At 31.5% G+C, this 18,718-nt stretch overlaps 1 protein-coding gene across 1 annotated transcript in view; it reads left to right on the forward strand.

Moving 5' to 3' along the window:
- The window catches only part of LOC147073700 (putative inorganic phosphate cotransporter), a 42,836-nt gene that overhangs the window by 22,484 nt on the left and 1,634 nt on the right, over positions 1 to 18,718 (forward strand). Inside the window, exons 3-10 of the mRNA XM_085944581.1 lie at positions 7,603 to 7,785; positions 9,236 to 9,374; positions 11,146 to 11,366; positions 14,070 to 14,228; positions 15,173 to 15,305; positions 15,631 to 15,755; positions 17,767 to 17,886; positions 18,399 to 18,532. Of these exons, the coding sequence (XP_085800707.1) occupies positions 7,603 to 7,785; positions 9,236 to 9,374; positions 11,146 to 11,366; positions 14,070 to 14,228; positions 15,173 to 15,305; positions 15,631 to 15,755; positions 17,767 to 17,886; positions 18,399 to 18,532 (1,214 nt within the window). The remainder of the gene's footprint in view (positions 1 to 7,602; positions 7,786 to 9,235; positions 9,375 to 11,145; positions 11,367 to 14,069; positions 14,229 to 15,172; positions 15,306 to 15,630; positions 15,756 to 17,766; positions 17,887 to 18,398; positions 18,533 to 18,718) is intronic.

Consider the following 18,718-nt stretch of genomic DNA (forward strand, 5'->3'; position numbering starts at 1 on the left):
TCAGACACTAACATTTTTTACACACAAGGTTGTTTAAAAATAAATGTCCTTTAGGTATCTTGCTCACTGCCCCGTTCCAATTAATAATGGAAATATGTATAGTAAACAACAAACACGTACTTAATAATATTATTGCTAACAACGGTTTGTTTATAGTAATAAAATCGATGGACACTAACTGATGTGCACAATTTTTATCGGCACACCTTGCTACTGTGAATGTTTTACAATTCCATTATTTGCCCTGAACGTAGAATGATTCTATAGTAAAAAATGAATTCAATTAATTTAATTGTATTTTAATTTAAATGGATTGAGTTCTCCATTATAATATTGTCATGACCACGTATGCTAAAAGTACCTACACATATTATGCTTTTGAAGATATATTATCATTGATGAATAACAAAAATAGTAGGGAGCCTAGATAAGATCTCAAAGGAACGGTAAATGTTTTTTTAGACCATGTCCATGATCCATGTCGCTCGCTAGCCTTAGTGCACTTTTCTAGGTCATATCAAAATTCCTTAGCTCCGCCGAATGCATTAGATATCTAAATAGTATTTAATAACCTTCCAGGATGCCGGATTCCGGTTGGCTTAAAAAAAAGACAAGTCAGATTGAGACTCTCTTGAGGCATCCGTAACATATGGTTGAGCAAGTTACAATGTTGCCTCTTCACTCTTAATGTGATGATAAGCTACTTGGTCCGCTCTCTTATCTCCTCGTTACTCCTAAAGTCATACCCAGTATCTGTCGTAAACATCGGTTCTCGAGACTTAGTATATGGTTGCTTTGAGATTTCGTAAAGTGCCATAATTCGCTACCGCAAAGCAGCACCGTTAGAAGACAAGAGTCTCAGTTTGACTTAATAATAAATGCAAGTAGTAATAACACTTTTAAAACTTCTTGTTTGGCGTAAGAGTTCATTTTTTTCTTGTTGGGCCGAGTGAAAGAGCGGCGTTGTCGTTAATTATAATTTACCTGTCTGTCAAAACGTATAGCAGCTACCTAGGTGTTTAAATCTTTATATTTACCTTGACCGGTTTGAAAATGTAAGGAAAATTTTGTTGCGACGATGTCTCATCGTTAGCTTAAGACGAAACATATTATATTTTCAATCTTTTGTTTGTAACACAATTAATTATTATTTATTACTTTTTAGTTATAAGGATATTGTTATTTTATACATTTTATCTTGCACTATATTATTGAAGTTACTAATTATCAATTTTGTTTAGAAGATACTAAGATTTAAAAAACGAACAAGTTTTAAAGGTAAATAAGAAATACACATAAAAGTGAGCATTAAGAACACAATTAATATTTTTCCTATCGAAATATATATGGACATATTTTCTCCTTCTTCTATGGCAGTCTATACGCTTTGTAGAGTCAATCACTCCTGGCATCCGCAAGTTTTTTTAAAACCCTTCTTTAAGAAATAATAAAACAACCTAAATATAACTACCTATCTAAATTCACACACTTACATTTTATATATTAATATCCAAAGAAATTTGTTTGATCACAGCTATCACCAATGGCAGGTCAGTTGTATGCTTTCGGTGAATAAAGCACTGCTGCGTCTGTTATCATAGCTAAATATCAAAGACCTAGTGATCTAGACCGGAAAGACACATCTGGCATAATATGGCGTTAAATCTAGCGGTTTTCTTGATTAGAAAATTTATTAGGTATAAGTTTTTACGCAAATTTAAAATGCAAAAGGTTTTATGACGACATTGCTTAAAAAAATTTCGACTAATCCTGGTGAAACTTTTGTTTAACATGATACTCAAATTTCATCGCATATTTTTCAACTAAAAATAAAATTTTAACTTTCATTTTTCTCCTGACTGTAAACATTGTCAATTTTAACAAACATTTTTGTCGTCAATACATTTTCAAAAAACAGAATTTGTTCCTGCCAACTAGCTTATTTTCTAATACCGTTTGGCATATCTTTGCCGACGATAGTTGGCACTATCGTCAATCTGTTAAGTAACAATAACCCTTATAATGATTCTATACTAATTTATTGTAAGGTAGATACCTACTACTTGTCTGGATTGACTACTAAGTATTTTGTTTTGATAAACCATTTCTTTTATTCAACGAATAATTATTCACATGATTTGAGAATGCAACATTTCATGTATTGAACATACATAACTTCAAAACACCTCAGATATACCCATATATAGGTAAGTTATAAATAAATATAAAATTTGGCGAAAGCCAGACATCTGTTAGTAATTAATGTAATTAATATTCATTGATTTAGAACACAAAAACCGATAGTCAATAATAACGCAATTTGATAAACATTTCATGTAGGACTTACTAGTTGAAATTATCGCAATTAGGTATGAGGAACGTAGTTGGTTGAAGCATATTTACGCGATACCAGTGGATACGGGTTCAAATAGCTTCGAACATCGTTTTTTTCTAGTTATGTATATTTTGTTGTTGATTAAAAATATTATAATATACAGTGTTGGTTCCTGATTTTTATTCATGAATACACCGTTTACTAATGGTTGTGCAAGTCAGTGTACACCATTAAAAGTCAAAGTTTACATAATATTTCTATGTCAGTATTTGCATATTATATTGCCAACGGTTGTATGCCATTAGTACAACTTTTTACGACTTCTACATGCAAACAGTTTCTAAAACCGCACTGACGTGGTGTTTTTTCGTTCCATTAGTCCTTCCGCGTTGAACGAATGACTGCGCCTGTCAATATTAGTTTATTGGAGATATTCTTGGAGTTATGAGTTTGAACTTTTAGATATAAAATGTTGTCATATCGGTATTATTATTTTATAGGTCAACAATTTCAAAAAACGAATCGTTAGAACGTTTTTTGTACATTATTTTTAAAATATTTGAATAAGAAGTCAGCTTAAAATATCATCAGGATAACCACAAAAAAATATTTTGGTCTATTGAAGGCTAGTGACCAACTTGCAGTGCACTTATCTATTCTTGAACGTTGAAGTTAAGGCCCGATCAAATTCCACCCAGTCGTAATCGGGCGTATCACGGGACCCTACGTTTTAAGAGCAGTTACCCAAGATTCAGATCGTTTTACACTAAAATGTGGTTTGACTGAATTTAAATGACTTTATTTTATGACCAGAGTACCCATAGGAAGAGAAGCACGTAGAGGCTAAATTAAAAATTGTAGTAAGTAACAAAAAGTTAATATAAAGCTGTCGAACAATCTATGTTAATAAGAGATCCTCACGTTGGCAATATGACGCCGCAAATTGACTTGAACAGCTCTCTCAATAGATATTCCCAGATGATATGGTTTGCATTACGTATTATTTACCAGTTGTGACAGATCTCCAACGCCTTGGAAATTAAACTGAGCACCGTTGAACCAGGTTGCTATAATTATCCAAAATTAGTAATTAACGATTTTGTCTTATTAATTTCATTTATTATACATCTAATCAGGTATTTAACATACATAACTTAACAATATGGCGTCTAAATCAAAAATTCCTTTTACATTCACTACATATTAGTATATATTGAATACTGAATAGGGATTTATTGTATTTGCTATTATTTTCCCACTAACAAAAGTCACTGTGAAAATATTATAGTTCCCCACACAGAACAAATAATAAAAACAATACCGATAGGCTATATTCAATACGCCGCATGTTGATGCAGGCTTTTGAATGTGTGAGTGTCCTACGAAAATGAAGCACGCATTATGCACGTGCAATGGTGTGTGTAATACACCAACATTAAATGAGCGTAAATGAATAAGCCAAGAGCAGTTTTCAATATTCGACGTACAACGTATTCTTGACACGTGTGTAAGTTTAACCCGGATTCTTCCTTACTCGAGTCGGTTACCTGCTATCGCCTTACCCGTTGGGTATTTCAGTTCCCATTATTTCTGAGTTCCCTGGTTCCCCATTACAAACCATGAGTTTTATGATGTTAACAATATAATTCACAATAGGTACTATATACTCTACAATATTGCAGAAATATAGCTTGTTCTTAAAATTACACCATAAATCATAATTTTGTCTAATCGGTAGTTAATCTATAGGTAGGTATCTTTTATGTAATTAGAAAGAAACATTGTAACATAATACTGTGGGAATTCGGTCATTCATAAATTTACTTATTGATTCATGCCTTATATACTGTTATTCGAGTCCGTAGACTAGTATGGGTATGGTGTAGTACCTGATCGCCCTTTATCAAGGACCCACACCTATAGCTTGATTGCAGAAGAGAGTTTCATTTTCTTGAAATGTGCTTCTTGCCATCTCAATTCTGATCCTCATGGTCTGGCACCAGTCTTTATGTACCTAGATGACAACCTAAGTATTTTACATGATCCACCATCTTTACAGGCCTACCTTTAATGTGCAGGCGGACACCATTCCATTTGTCTACTGACATAAATATCAATGGCATGCGGAGACCTTTGCATGTTAGGTCTTCTTCTTGTGCCATCAGTGATCGTCAATATAATAATCATTGGTAACTATTGTCATACGGGGTTGTCACAATTGCATCACTCTGGCAAGGGAATTCTATTTCACATTCCCCGCAGCTCTATAATGAATCTAGAATATATCTGTTTCGTAACGAGACTTCAGAGGTTTTTTTTATTTGTATTCTATTTGCAACATTTATTGGGTATCTATTATATTTATGTTCTTTTTTTAAATAAATAATTATAGATATATAAATAAAGGACAAATGTGAATTTTTAGAAAAAAAACAATATCTTAAGAACACAGTGCTAAAAATGACAAAGGGTCACCGCAGTAATACGGGAACCGCATAAAAAATTGTGTTGTCGCCTAAAGGAAACTAATCGGGCCGTAGCTTAGACTATAGATACATCTAGACGCCACCCGTTGCATTGCTAAATGAAGCCGCGTGCCTTGCGTTTGGTTTGTGGGCGAGTGAAAAATGCGAAAAGAGCGAGAAATGTTCGAGACCATAGACCATTTCGCTAGTGCTCGCCCAAAGTGCTCGCACTAGACGCTCAGAATTAAAATATAATTTTCTATTTTTTTACGTTATAAAGTATTTTTAAGCGGTCAAAATGCAACCATTAGGTAAAGATATCCATAATTTAAGTTATTTTAAAGAAACACTAGGTCACTGATATTAAAATATATAATAAAATACAAATAAATTATCACGAACATGTATTAACTTACCTATGAAACGTAATACCATCTTCTTGCTTATCAGTACGGCTACCACATTTTAAGACAATACACAGAACCATCTTGTCTACTTAATTAACTAAAAATATTTACCATTAATTTTATGTTTAACACAAAAAATATCAATTTAAGCAACTCGAGCTCGCAAGTTATCGACGCTATGTGAAGCGTTTCGCCCCGATTTGATGGCGATACTTTTGGAAACTAGCTCACAGACATGTAGACCTTTTATCTTACTCTAGCGCGTGTCGCAGAGATTGTAAGGGTGCCGAATACTTATATACCGAATACTCATGCATCGTTTTTGTTCAGGCCTTGGGCCGTAGGATTTTATCGTTATGATCGTGCATTAGCGCATTGAATTATGATGGCTCGGCCAAGGGCGCCACGGTGCACACTTTGAAAAACACTGCCCTAACCACTGGGTCATGAATCCCGCTGGATGAATGAATAATTAATTGTGAATCTATCAACAGGTATTGACCCAATGGATTTATCAAACATTCATTCCATTAATCCTGGTAAAGAGCCTGTAAAGCTTCACGTTGTTGCACTTTATCAGCGAAGTGTTAATTTAATGGACAGTAAAAATAAATAATACATACCTAAATGCTTCTGACTTGTAAAAGTAGGAAAAATTCATTGGGAAAACCATGGCAGGTAACTTACCTAGCCACACATCAGACTGTAGAGTGTAAACTATATGAGAAATGATGAATCGGTAGATCTAACCTGAAACAGTTGAGCTGTGTAGAAATTAATACTTATCCGTGAGGTTAATCCAATGGAAGAAGTTTGCGGCAGTCAATGGAGAGAGGGAATATATTCTACAATGGAACTTGGAAATAAGACAGCCAGTTGAACTGTCAATTGAACATTACAATCACGGAGACAATTTGCAATTCCGGGATTAATATTCCTGATCCGTGATCCAACATAAGACATTTTTCCACATTTTCTCAGTATTTGTACCAAAACAGACGATATAAAAATACATACATTTTAGAGACTATTTTTTGAGGTGTTAGTGAAGAAGTTTTATGATTAATCATAATTTTAATTTGATATGTTTTGTGGAAATTCTTAAAATCCTACAAAAACTTACAATCCCAATTATTATCTTGATAAATCATAATGTGTATTTTATTTGTTTTACACGCCGATATAAACGATGTTAATTTTACGATCCTAATTCGTAATTTTCATAGTTTTTTTGAAGTTACACTTCTTTTGGGGCATTTGGGAAAACAGATCAGTGTATTTTTGGCGTGTGACAAAGTTGCGTGCGCCGATGTAACGCATTTGGCGTGTGACGGAAGTTGCAACACAATTTATTATTATGATTATTATTATTATTATAACTATTTTAACATGCTACACTGTTAATTTATATTCATATAACTTTATTTATATTGGAGTGTATATTTATTTTTCATTTTAAAGATTGTGTATCAAGATTTGAGGCTATATTTATATAAGTATTATTTATGACTGAAATTATATATCAATAAATAAATAAGTTTTGTGAATGTTGAGTTGGTAAATAATTCAAACAATGGTATGTTGTAAATTTACAATATTTAGACACTTCATACACAAAAATACATATTTTTACAATTTAGGATAATATTTGTCGTATATCCTATGTCAATTTATTTATTAGTGGTTTATAATAATTGAAGACAACAATAATTATTATGTTTCATCATAAAAATTATTTTCACGATTCAGTTAAACCATTAAATAGGCTACTTATGTTTTACTTTTGATTTGTAATAAATTATCATTGTTAACAAAAATAGTTGTACAGTCATCTGTTTAAGAAAAGATGGTCGAAATAGAGGTTTGCTAAATTTTTCAAACACAGGTTTTGAGATTATTTTCTTCTAAAGTAGGTACATTCTGCAATAATATTATTTATTCGCATACATAATATTATTGCTGACGGTACCTAGGTATATCGATAAAATACTTTTGAGACCGAAATGAATATCATCATAATAACACGCAAATAAAATTTGATTTTTTATTAATTCATCATGGTCAACTTCTGAATCGATTATAACCGCTGTATGGCAAAGATAAGTTTTGGTCCAATACAATAATTATTTGTTTTGTTACGCCAAAGAAGTATAACTTCTAACGCGCGTACATAAGTACACACAAATTTAGAAGGCTGTAACTCTCTTGATTTTATGTGTTCACAAAAATACAGTATTATTGATAAAACAAATAACCAAAAACCAATGGCGAAATTCTGGGATTCCATCATTTTCAATAAATTCGTGGTATTTGGGGTGAATAAATCCGTCGAGATTACGAACCATAGAACCGGGCCAATGATAATAATTGTTTTTTTTTTTAAATTTTATTATAGGTATACACAGATTGGAGCAAAAAAGTACAAAACTTGGTGTTGTCAGCATTCTTCATTGGATACTTAGTGATGCAGATACCAGCTGGAATTCTGGCAACCAAATATGGTGGAAAAATCTTTCTCACAATAGCATTGGTGGTTAATGGAATACTTTGTTTGGTTATACCATGGGGTGTTGGTTTGGTAAATATGTCACAATAATAACTCCCCATTTTAAACAGTATCAAATTATTTTGTATTGCTTTAAAGCTCTCATCGACCTATATATGACAATTATTCGCAGTACCTATCTGTAAATGTTTTGCACCATTCCTGTGATGTTCGTATCAGCTTACCGATAAGATGAAACTCACGTGACAGAATAATATGGGTATAGATTCGACTGCGTTTTTTTTTCACTGCTGTGTGAGTTTTGCAAAATGAATATTCATATTAATTTATTTTATTGTGTTAACTGTCAATTCATGGTGGAAATGCATTGTATTATTAATTTAATTTAATAAAACGCAAATTTGTATAGTAATTATTCTACTTTTATTATTAATTATTATTAACAAAAGTGGAATAAGTACTATAAAAATTAACATCAAATTAATGATTTTATTTGTGGGCAAACCTCTTATGAGTAGTTTCGTAAAGCGAAGTTTTCGTCAGAGGTTGCGGTGAGAATGTTGCACATTGCTCTGTGCGACACCTTATGTTGGTTCCAGACAATGCATTATTCGAAATTTATAATGGCACCGGAAATAACTTCTTATTATATTATGTGTGTCTTTATTTCCTTATATATTAATACATTACCTGAAACCGGCTTATCAGGAGTATTCATATTATTCAAATAAACGAACGTTTTAACTCAATTAATAAGCTTAGAAATGTATACTGTTTACTTACTGCAAATTCCGATTTACGTATAGGGTTGGTATTTTGAAGTGATTGAAAATCTTAGTTTTTCTTCTCTTGGTGCCGTTTTCTATCGAAAGTTGCCTACACAACTACATCCCTCTATCCTGGCCATGGCACCCACATCCTAAAGCGTCCTCCCCGCCAGCAAGAATCTTTGGCGGGTCCCCTAACAATCGTTAAGTAATGGCATGTGTGACATAAGCATATAAGCATTCTGAAAATTGTGTTAGAGGTAAAAATAAGGGCCTTCAGTTTATTTTTAGCAATTTTTTGTGGTTTTAATACATCTAATTGAATTATGGAGTTATCCAGTAAACAAAACAATCAACAATTACATCTTACCACCTTATTTTTTAAAATGTTAATATCCCCCTTGTGGGGCCATGATCCTGGCCCTTCCATCACAGACCACCAACGTCATAGACATTGTCAGGTTTCAAATAATTTCTTTCTACACGCGTCTCTGCTGTGTTATATTATTTTCCTGCATGGATTAGTGTATATTATAATATATTTCATTGCGGCGTTTTTAGTTTGATGGTAGATATAAATAATTTGCAGTACTGCCTTGTTATAAAACATTCATATCAGTGACATAATCAGCCAAGAAAATCCTCTGCGTGCAGCGCTATATCTACGAATAACTCACCATGGCTATTTTAGTTGAAACACTTTTTTATAAAATTTATTTAAAACCAAAAAAAGTATATATTGTAATTTGTTTCAGGGAAGTTGGAAAATGCTCTTGGGAATACGAGTTCTTCAGGGTCTAAGCCAAGGGTGTATTTACCCATCGCTAAGTACTTTACTAGGAAAATGGGCACCATTGAGCGAAAGAAGTCGTATTAGCAACTGTGTTTATTGTGGTAATTGGAAATGTTTTGATAATACCATTGTTATATGACTTTATATTCTTGTTAATGCATTACCTTTTTGATTCGGAGAATCCCATGAAAATTTTCGCATGATTTGTATATAATGAACACCTATCTCATTTACTTTTACTTTGTGTCTGTTTTTTTTTTTGCCACAGACACCAAATGTGTAAGTGTATTTATATATCTTGTAAAGTTTTTGTGTCTTAGAAGTAAAATTAGTTAGATTTGGTGTCGTACAATTGCTTGAAAGGAATGAAAGACAAAAACTCGTCACAAAATATTGTAATATTGAATATACATAAATTGAAAACACCCTCAGGTACTCATTAAAAATCTTTTTTGAAAAAATTCGACGTCCAAATGGACTTGAACCTGTGACTACAGGATTCTTCCAAAAAAGATTTTTTCTGATACCTACAAATTAACTGAAAACACTTCAGATATAATATTACAACTATTACAAAAAATCTTTTAATGAAAAAATACGACATCCGATGGATTTTAACCTGTACCAATATTGTGTTATACTGGATACTGGATTCGCATCAATGTGCTTTACAAACGAGGGACGTAATTAACCAGTAGTTTTTATATGAAAATCGAATTGTGTTACTTATTGGCGTCGTATTTTTTCTACTAGGTATATTATAAATCTGAGGTGTTTTCAAATTGTGAATGCTCCATATAAAGAATGTGTCATACTCAAAGCTTGTGAATTATTCATTGAATAAAATAAATAGTTCATTTAATTATTATATTATCAATTTAAATATTTAAAAAAAAACTTGTTTTCAAAATGTCCACATTAATTTATTATTACATATATGAGAAATCTATTGTTTCCAGATTATTAAAAAACAGTCAAACTATTTCCTGCTAAGCATGTTATTAGAATTTATTATTTTTCCAAAATTTTATTATTCAGTTTTTTTCTGCGGAAGCTATTAAATAAACCCAAGACTTCAATATAAAAATCGCTATAATTTGAAGTTGATAAAATTGACTTCTAAACTAGTTTCTTATTATTACACGATGCATGACATTCCTAAATGCATTACGACCTTGGTATGTCCAAAAAATAATTTCGATTCGATTAGTTGAATTATTATGGTCATTGTGAGTAATCGGTAATCAACAAAATGCATTGTTAAAACATGTATTGCATAATGTATAATATAGAGAAGGCTTTCGACCGTGAACCATATCAAAAGATAATAATTATTATGTCATAGTAAATATTACCACGCGTACATTCTATTTTATAGGTATTATAAATATTTTTTATAACCCGCACAGAGGTTTTTTTTAAACGCGTGATTCAAGATGTAAATAGGGTAAACTAGAGCTATACAGATCATGAGACAATTCAGATAATCCTTAATTAAACTGTTATTTTCCAATATTATTAATTCTGAAAGGTAAAAGTATTCACTCCATTCTATTTGCATGTATTGTTAAATAATTGTAGCCAGAAAAAATAATTGAGCTAATGATAATGATGTTATTTTGTTATGTAGCTAGTAATAATAAATACTTTTATTTGAAGACTACGCCATGAGGCTAAATTGCAGATAATATAGTCAAAGCAACATCCAGGTTTTAGGTAATTTTATTATGCCTTCACCAGGAATCTCATTTCTATACTCCGCTGTGTTTGCCGAGGAGTCCCATTGGAGTAACGCGTCGTGTCTTTCACTAGACTAAATCCAAAAAAATAATATATATCTGTCTTTTTATGAAATCAATTTAATTGTTGCAGCAAATTCCCTGGGACCCGTGTTTGCCATGCCAATCAGCGGATACCTCGCATCGAGTCACTATGGATGGCCAGCCGTATTTTATTTTTTCGGTGGTATATCAATTCTAGCGGCAACAATGTGGAACTTCTTAGGGTCTGATAGTCCAAGAAGTAATAAGTTCATCAGTGAAAAGGAGATGGAATACATAGAAGATTCTCTGGAAATCGTGGTTGATGTTAATGTAAGGGACAAATGTGACAATAAAATATTCTTACAAACCGGTAAATCGCTACGTCTCTATTGTCGCTCTGCAGCATGTAGTGAAGGAATGCGGAGACACAGTGTAATATTGTAAATTATTATTATATAATATACATATAATATATTTTCTTTCCTGTAATATGTGGCCTTAAAAGTCTTTTAAGACCACATATTAAATCAGCCTCCTATAATGTCAGGAGAAATTGAAAATGAAATTATGTATAAAAATACAATTTCAATTGGCGTATTTGCTATTATATGTTATTATATATTGCTCTTATACGATCAAAATCTATCACTACTTCAAAACATGCAAAATGACAAATGATGATGACTAATTCAGTACGATATTTATTCATAATAATATAATATACCTATACAAGCAAAATAGTGCAGGATCCCATAGACTTCTCGTATACATAATATGCGGAACGCATTCTGACAATTGGAATAGGTTTTAGGGGTCACCAAGATATATAATGTTGATGTTGCCAGGCGATATTAGTGGTCAATTTTTTTTTATTGATGTTTTAATTTTTTTTCTTTTAACCCACCAAAAATTGTTCTGAATTCTTCAATAAAACCAAGACTGAATCAGGAATTGATTGAAAATGCAATAATTGTACCATGCCATCGGCATGGTCGTAGAACGGTTCGTCCCATTTGAAAACATAAAAATAGCGGGTAGTGCAATGTGATCAAAATTATCGATTCTTAGTATCCTCCATGGCTTAAATTATTTTATTTAGTAGCATTTTTGTATAAAATCTTGTATAATTTTTTTTTTATATACAAACAGAAGGTTTGACCACGTATTATGCATATAACAAGACACATACTGCAGAAATATTCTGTAAATACGGTGTTTGATTGTTTTACATACATAGTGTCATAGTACATGATTTATACGAGGCACTAGAATTAACCAGAATATCGATTTGGATTATTTTAACCGCATTTTACCTTCCAGCGCCACTTTGAGAATCACTGATCTATATCCGGAACTAAGCGGAAACACAGCATTTTTTGGTTTCCGCAGTTCCGCTCTTAAAGTAGACAGTAAGAATAATTGTAATTTATGTGTGTGTATGTCCACTAATCTTTATTTATTATTATTAAATTAATAAATAATATAAATTATTAAATAATTTATTTAAATTAGATTATTGGGTTGAACCAAAATAAGCACAGTTAACGCAGAATTTATCCACATGAAATATTTAGTCACGTACCTATTTAGTTTTTTTTAAAAAAAAATTTTTATATTGATCAGTATGTAAAGAAGTAATTAAAATAATGATAAATTTATATTAAAAAATCAACATTATGTCATAAAGTGTTGGCAATTGCATAACCAGTCACATTTAAACGACAAACAGCAATAGATTTTCTCACATATTATTTATTACATTATTAGTAACTTTTTACTTCCTGAGACATTTTTTCTCATTATTAGATTCCAATATTTCCGCAATCAAAACATTTTTTTAACATTATTGATATGTTTTATGAGGCATGCAAGTATCTGATTTTTTTGTTGTAAATAAACATATTATCACTTATAGTTATGTTTTTCATAAATAGAAATAGAAGTTAAATGAACAGATAGGATATTGGGTTTTAAAATATTATTATATCTGTCTGTAACGCAGCGCAGCGCAAAATAGCATAGCACACACACATTCTATCCCTGTCTGCACATTGAAACAGCGAAAAACACTTTAATGGTATTAGTTAACTGTTAATAATTATTGGTCAAAACACAGAGGGAGAAAATGTCTTCAATTTGAATCAAGAATATTCTTAATGGATTAATATTTTCAGAGATATATAATTTAAAAAAATCGTGCTTATTTCCCATGTGTGTTTTCGTTACCGTTAACCTTCATCTGTCGACCAATTATAGAATATACCTATTGGTGAACAAATTTTAGTATATCTCCCCATAATGGACCATTAGTATCAGAACATCAACTTCTTGGATGTTGTGTTACTTATGGAAATTGCATAGCCAATAAAATCTACCTACGAATCCATTGCACATTACCTCTTTCTACATTACATAATCACATTTCTTATTGAGGTAACCACATTCCGCGTCATCTCAAAGCACTGTATAATCGTCTCCAGCTAAGTTGTAAAAATAGATTTATGATTCCAATTGATGTGAATAACATATATTACATTAACCCATGCCCTACACACCCTGAAGTGTGCCCCCTGGCCAGGATCTTTGGTAAGCCCCTCTACCTATTACTAAGATTAAAGGCAAAATGGCGCTCTACAGTAACTTTTTCCAAATGGTGTTCGAGGTAAAATTAAGAGTATTTAGTATATTTTTTAGCAATTTTTAGTATTTTTTTAATACATCCACTTGAATTGTCGAGTATCGACACACATCGAAAATTGCGTCGCATGATTACATGTTTTAAAACAATTATGAAAATTAACCTTTAAAATAAATTAGCGCCGCAGGCAACTTTTTTATATTAGGGTCAATTTGTGATGTGTTTATCTCACTTACCTGGTTTACCTACCTCGCCGGGCTCCTCTTGAGCCCGGGCCACCAGGATAGAGCCCTGTCAGCCCTCCTTTTGGGGGCCACGCATTAGCCACTTATTAGTTAATCTTGATACAATATTTTCGTTGAAGATGATTTACTTTAATTATTTTTTATTTTCAGGAAAAACGAAGTAAAATTACACCATACCGTGCCATTTTTACATCAATGCCACTATTAGCTATTGCGGTAGCTCAGACTGGCGGGACATACGGATTTCTTACATTCTTGCTTGAAATTCCGAGCTATATGAATGAAGTGTATAAAGTTGATATGAAAAGTGTGAGAAACGATATTATGAATTTTAAAGTGCTGTTAACAATAGTTTTAGTAATATGGACATATGGATCCACGTGTACTTCCAAGAATTCACGTCGCTTACCAGTCTTCTTGCGTCTACCCAGGTCATGTGTTTCGATGTGATCGTCTGCCTTTTTATCATTCCGGTTTAATATGGGTAAATGAGAAGTTGGACCGGTATCAGGAAATAAAAATAAGCATTGAAATAGTAGAGTTCGTACTCATCCATATTATCTGAAGAAAGATTTTTGTTCTTATTTCTCAAGACTATCTTCATTAATCGAATGTATCGTCACCGTTAATTAAATCTCTATTCTGGATACTATCAAACAGTTTGTTTTTATTCAGGTTTACGTTTAACTCGAGTGAGTTGCTGATATCGCTAAAATTTTCTGCTCTTTCTCGTCGTAACCCTCGTGACAAATAAACGCGATCACTTAAAAATTACTAGGTACTGTTGACATTTTGGATGAGCTTTCTTCAGTTTTTCAATCCTCTGCAATTGTGGTGAATGCTATCAGTTTTCTTGGAAATTTCTCCACATGGTCAATCAATCGATGTTCGCAAACTGTTTCTTACCATTTTGAGCATTTTCATGTACCATGTCAATTATAAAAGATTGGTAAACAATAAAAATACTTTCATGATAGGTTTTACAATTATTCCTGCATGTTTTTTCTCTCCTTTTCATTGACGTTTTGGTCTCGCAATACAATGTACAGCACGCTTCAGTACATTATCTCTTGAGAACTTGCTCTGATAACAAGAAAATTTGAAAATCTCAAACATTGTATAAGAAAAATATTGTTCCAAAATCATTAATATTAGATTTTAGATTATAGACATACTTAGATTATTGGAAATGTTAAATAATATAATAGGTATATATAATTAATATTATATATTTTATAAAATGTTTTTTTCAGAGTGGATGGTTGTCTGCATTACCTTATGTCGGGATGTGTTCATTTAGTTTTATTGCATGCTTCATTGCAGATCTTCTAGTCAATAAACAATTAATGTCTGTAACCGATGTTAGAAAACTGGCCAATACTGTTGGTAAGAATAAAAAAAATAAATACTTATTTTATTCATTAATTCAAAGTCAAATCAGCTCTATGTGCGAAATTAAAAGGGGGATAAGTTTAAGATGACTACTTTTCAGGACATCGAAAAGAAGATAGATTTTTGGACAATTTTGTTAAGCACTTCTGCCTGGAATTTAGTATTTCAGAGGCATTGATTATTTCCTCATTCATGTATTATTCATTTGGCATATTCTACTCAATAAAATAAGACATATCGCCTTTTTCCTTTCAATCACCTAACTATAAAAAAGTAATACAATGATTCATAAATAGTTATAACTGTTTTATTTTTATAGGAATGTTTTGCCCAGCAGTTGGAATCATTATCATGTGCATGGTTCCTAGTGATCAAGTATATTTGGCAGTGTGTGTAATGGTTCTCACCCTTACATTTAGCTCTGCAAGTAATGCTAGCTTTATGGTAAATATTGACATTTGTATTGAAATTGCCGATATTATTAAAAAAAAGACAAGTCAACAAAATTGAATGAATACAAATAATTAACCACTTCTTCATCTTAAATATTATGGTATAGTAATAATATCAATTGGAATCATTATTTCATTATTTAAAAAAAAATCTTATGATTTACCAAATGAAAATGAACCATATCGTTTTATATCCATGTTTCTTACCAAAACAATTAAAAATATGTTGAAGTAAGTAAATTTTACTATGTTCGATATAAATCGGAACATATGAGCCTACATAAAATGGAGGTTGTATAAATAGACTTTTTAGAGAAATAGTTGTTAATCATTCGACCAACTTGTATCAAATAGATACATTACAATATAAAAACAACATCCTTTTTTGGTCACCTGCAGGTTCGTGTTAAAATATGTACCTAGTTATTCTTTTTTGTATCTATCTAAAAGTAAATAAATAAGTATATAAATTAGGTTTCAGTTCTCGTGAAGGAAATTTCATAATAATTGTTATTTTATAAGTAATTAATAAATTAGAATATTTGGTTCCAATACAATAGTTAAAACGTACAATAAAATATATTTCTATTGCAGACACGTTTTCTTTTATTGCTATGTATTGCACTATATTAGAGTTTCATAAACATTTTCGAGCATAATCCTCTTTTGTAGCATAATAACATTATGTTTAAATAGCCTCCTCTCTATAAAGCGAATCAAAAAGTTTAAAAATACAATTTTCGCAAAATATCAACACCCACGATGGCCGAGCGACTTAAACGTTGGCCTATAATGTCGTGGGTCCTGAGTTCGAATCCTGGGTCTAGCAAATACACGTATTGTTTTTCAATTTGTGTTTGAGTCAGAGTATCCACTTAATAGGTTGGGCAAGTGGCTAACATCAATTTCTCGTAAAACCAAAATCTGTTAATATAAACCTCTACTGGAGGCCCATGTGATTTTAGGATCGGACATGGTCAAAAAAAATATTTCATATGCGATGTTTGTTCTAGTACAAGAAAAACGCGTTACCACTTAAAATGCATATCATGATACATTATAGTAAACGACCACGTAAATACGATGTATCAATGGTCTAATGTCAATACCCCGTATCTGATCTATATGATGAAAATGACTTTTTGATGTACTAAAAACAACAAAAATACTGCCCATCGACTGCGAAATTCCCATATCTGTAGTTATTTTAACAAAAATGATACAGCCATTTTAGTAATTTTCCGTATCTGAACATTGCAGGAATAAACCTGTAATAGCCCGTATCTTGCCTCTAAGCTGTCAAGCGTATTGCATGACGTGTGTTGAATTCAGCTTCAAAATGTCACTTTCGAATTATGTAAAAGGTAAAACAGTAAATAATATAACAAATTTGGATGTTTATCTTTACATATTATTATAATGTCACATTTTGTTGGATGTTATTATTATATTAGGTGTTATGTGCTTTGCGTTACCACTTTTTACGTTACGGGTTATTCGCATGCTATGTAGTTACAACATGTGTGAGCTTTAACAGTCAAGATACGGGATATTAAATATTTAGTTTTTTTAGCTTCCTGCACAATTTGTAAAAAGTCACTTACGGGATATTAACATTAGGCCATGGATATGCAATTTTTACATGCATATAGTTTTACTAGGTATTTGAAAACACATAAATGCTTCAAACATGTGAAATACCTGTTGTAGATATCAATTTGTATTGTTGCTACTTTAGAGTAGTCTAGCGTCTTCTATTGACACCTTATGTTTTAACGTTCCTCTTGAGTCTTTTAGCGCCCTGCAAGAAAGAATTTCCCACAGTTGTATTATCACTGCTAGATATTATGGTGAATATGCAAAGAAACTGTATTTGAAATGTAAAAATGTGGATTTTAGACACAGTAAAGATTTCAACACAGGTTCTTTTCGTCTGTCATATATTATATTAATACAATTATTATTACAATAAATTTAATTACATCAATTTTTTCATGAAATAGGTGAACCATGTGGATTTGTCTCCTAATTTTGCAGGAATAATGTTTGGTACTACTAATATGATAGGAAACATGTTTGGCCTTTTAGCACCAAACATTGTTGGACTTATTGTCAGCGAACCGGTGAGTTTAAAGTTTAACCATTAACTTAAAATATTCAGAGTTACCCCAAAAAATCCTTAAGTACATATTATGCAATATTCATATTATCTATTTTTTATCGCATTTCAGTAGTTATAAGTTCTAAAATTATAAGAAATATAATATGGTGGTAAGGATTCAAATCTTGGTCACATAAGATTATTTTGTCCATACAGAACTGTAGATAATCAGTAAACATCAAAATGATGCAATTACAAAGACACTATTATATTGTCATATTATTATCTATCATATTGCTGCCTATTCGGATTTTTACCGTTCAATTTTTTCCGTACGGTTAAAACCATATACCTAGTGTGAAATAAAGGTTATATGTTAAACTTTACTTCTTGAATAGTTCTACTGATGTATTAAGCTTAAGTTGAATAAATGTCATTTAATTTTGTTATAGTTTTATTATATATAATCTACATCAATAGGTACTAGATTAAAATCCATATAAATTAACTTATATTTTTTAATATATTTCATAGCCGGAACGCTCACAGTGGAACCAAGTATTCTATATAATGGCAGGAGTTTATATATTCAGTGGAATATTCTATTTAGTGTTCGGATCAGCAGAAAGACAAGATTGGGATGAATTAGCTTACGTCGAAGAGCAAAAGTGAGAAATATATTTTAATTTTATTATATCTACTATACAATAATGTTCAGCATTTACCTCTATTTTTACCACCCTCTCATATCATGACGTATTGGTATTATATTGAGGTTATATATAAGACTAAAGCCTACCATGGAATACTATTCATGATATTATGTAATACAATTATCAACATTCTTTATTTTT

The sequence above is a fragment of the Rhyacophila brunnea genome, unplaced genomic scaffold (assembly GCF_057557595.1).
Source record: "Rhyacophila brunnea isolate RB1 unplaced genomic scaffold, BYU_Rbru_1.0 scaffold_17, whole genome shotgun sequence".
Classification (NCBI taxonomy): domain Eukaryota; kingdom Metazoa; phylum Arthropoda; class Insecta; order Trichoptera; family Rhyacophilidae; genus Rhyacophila; species Rhyacophila brunnea.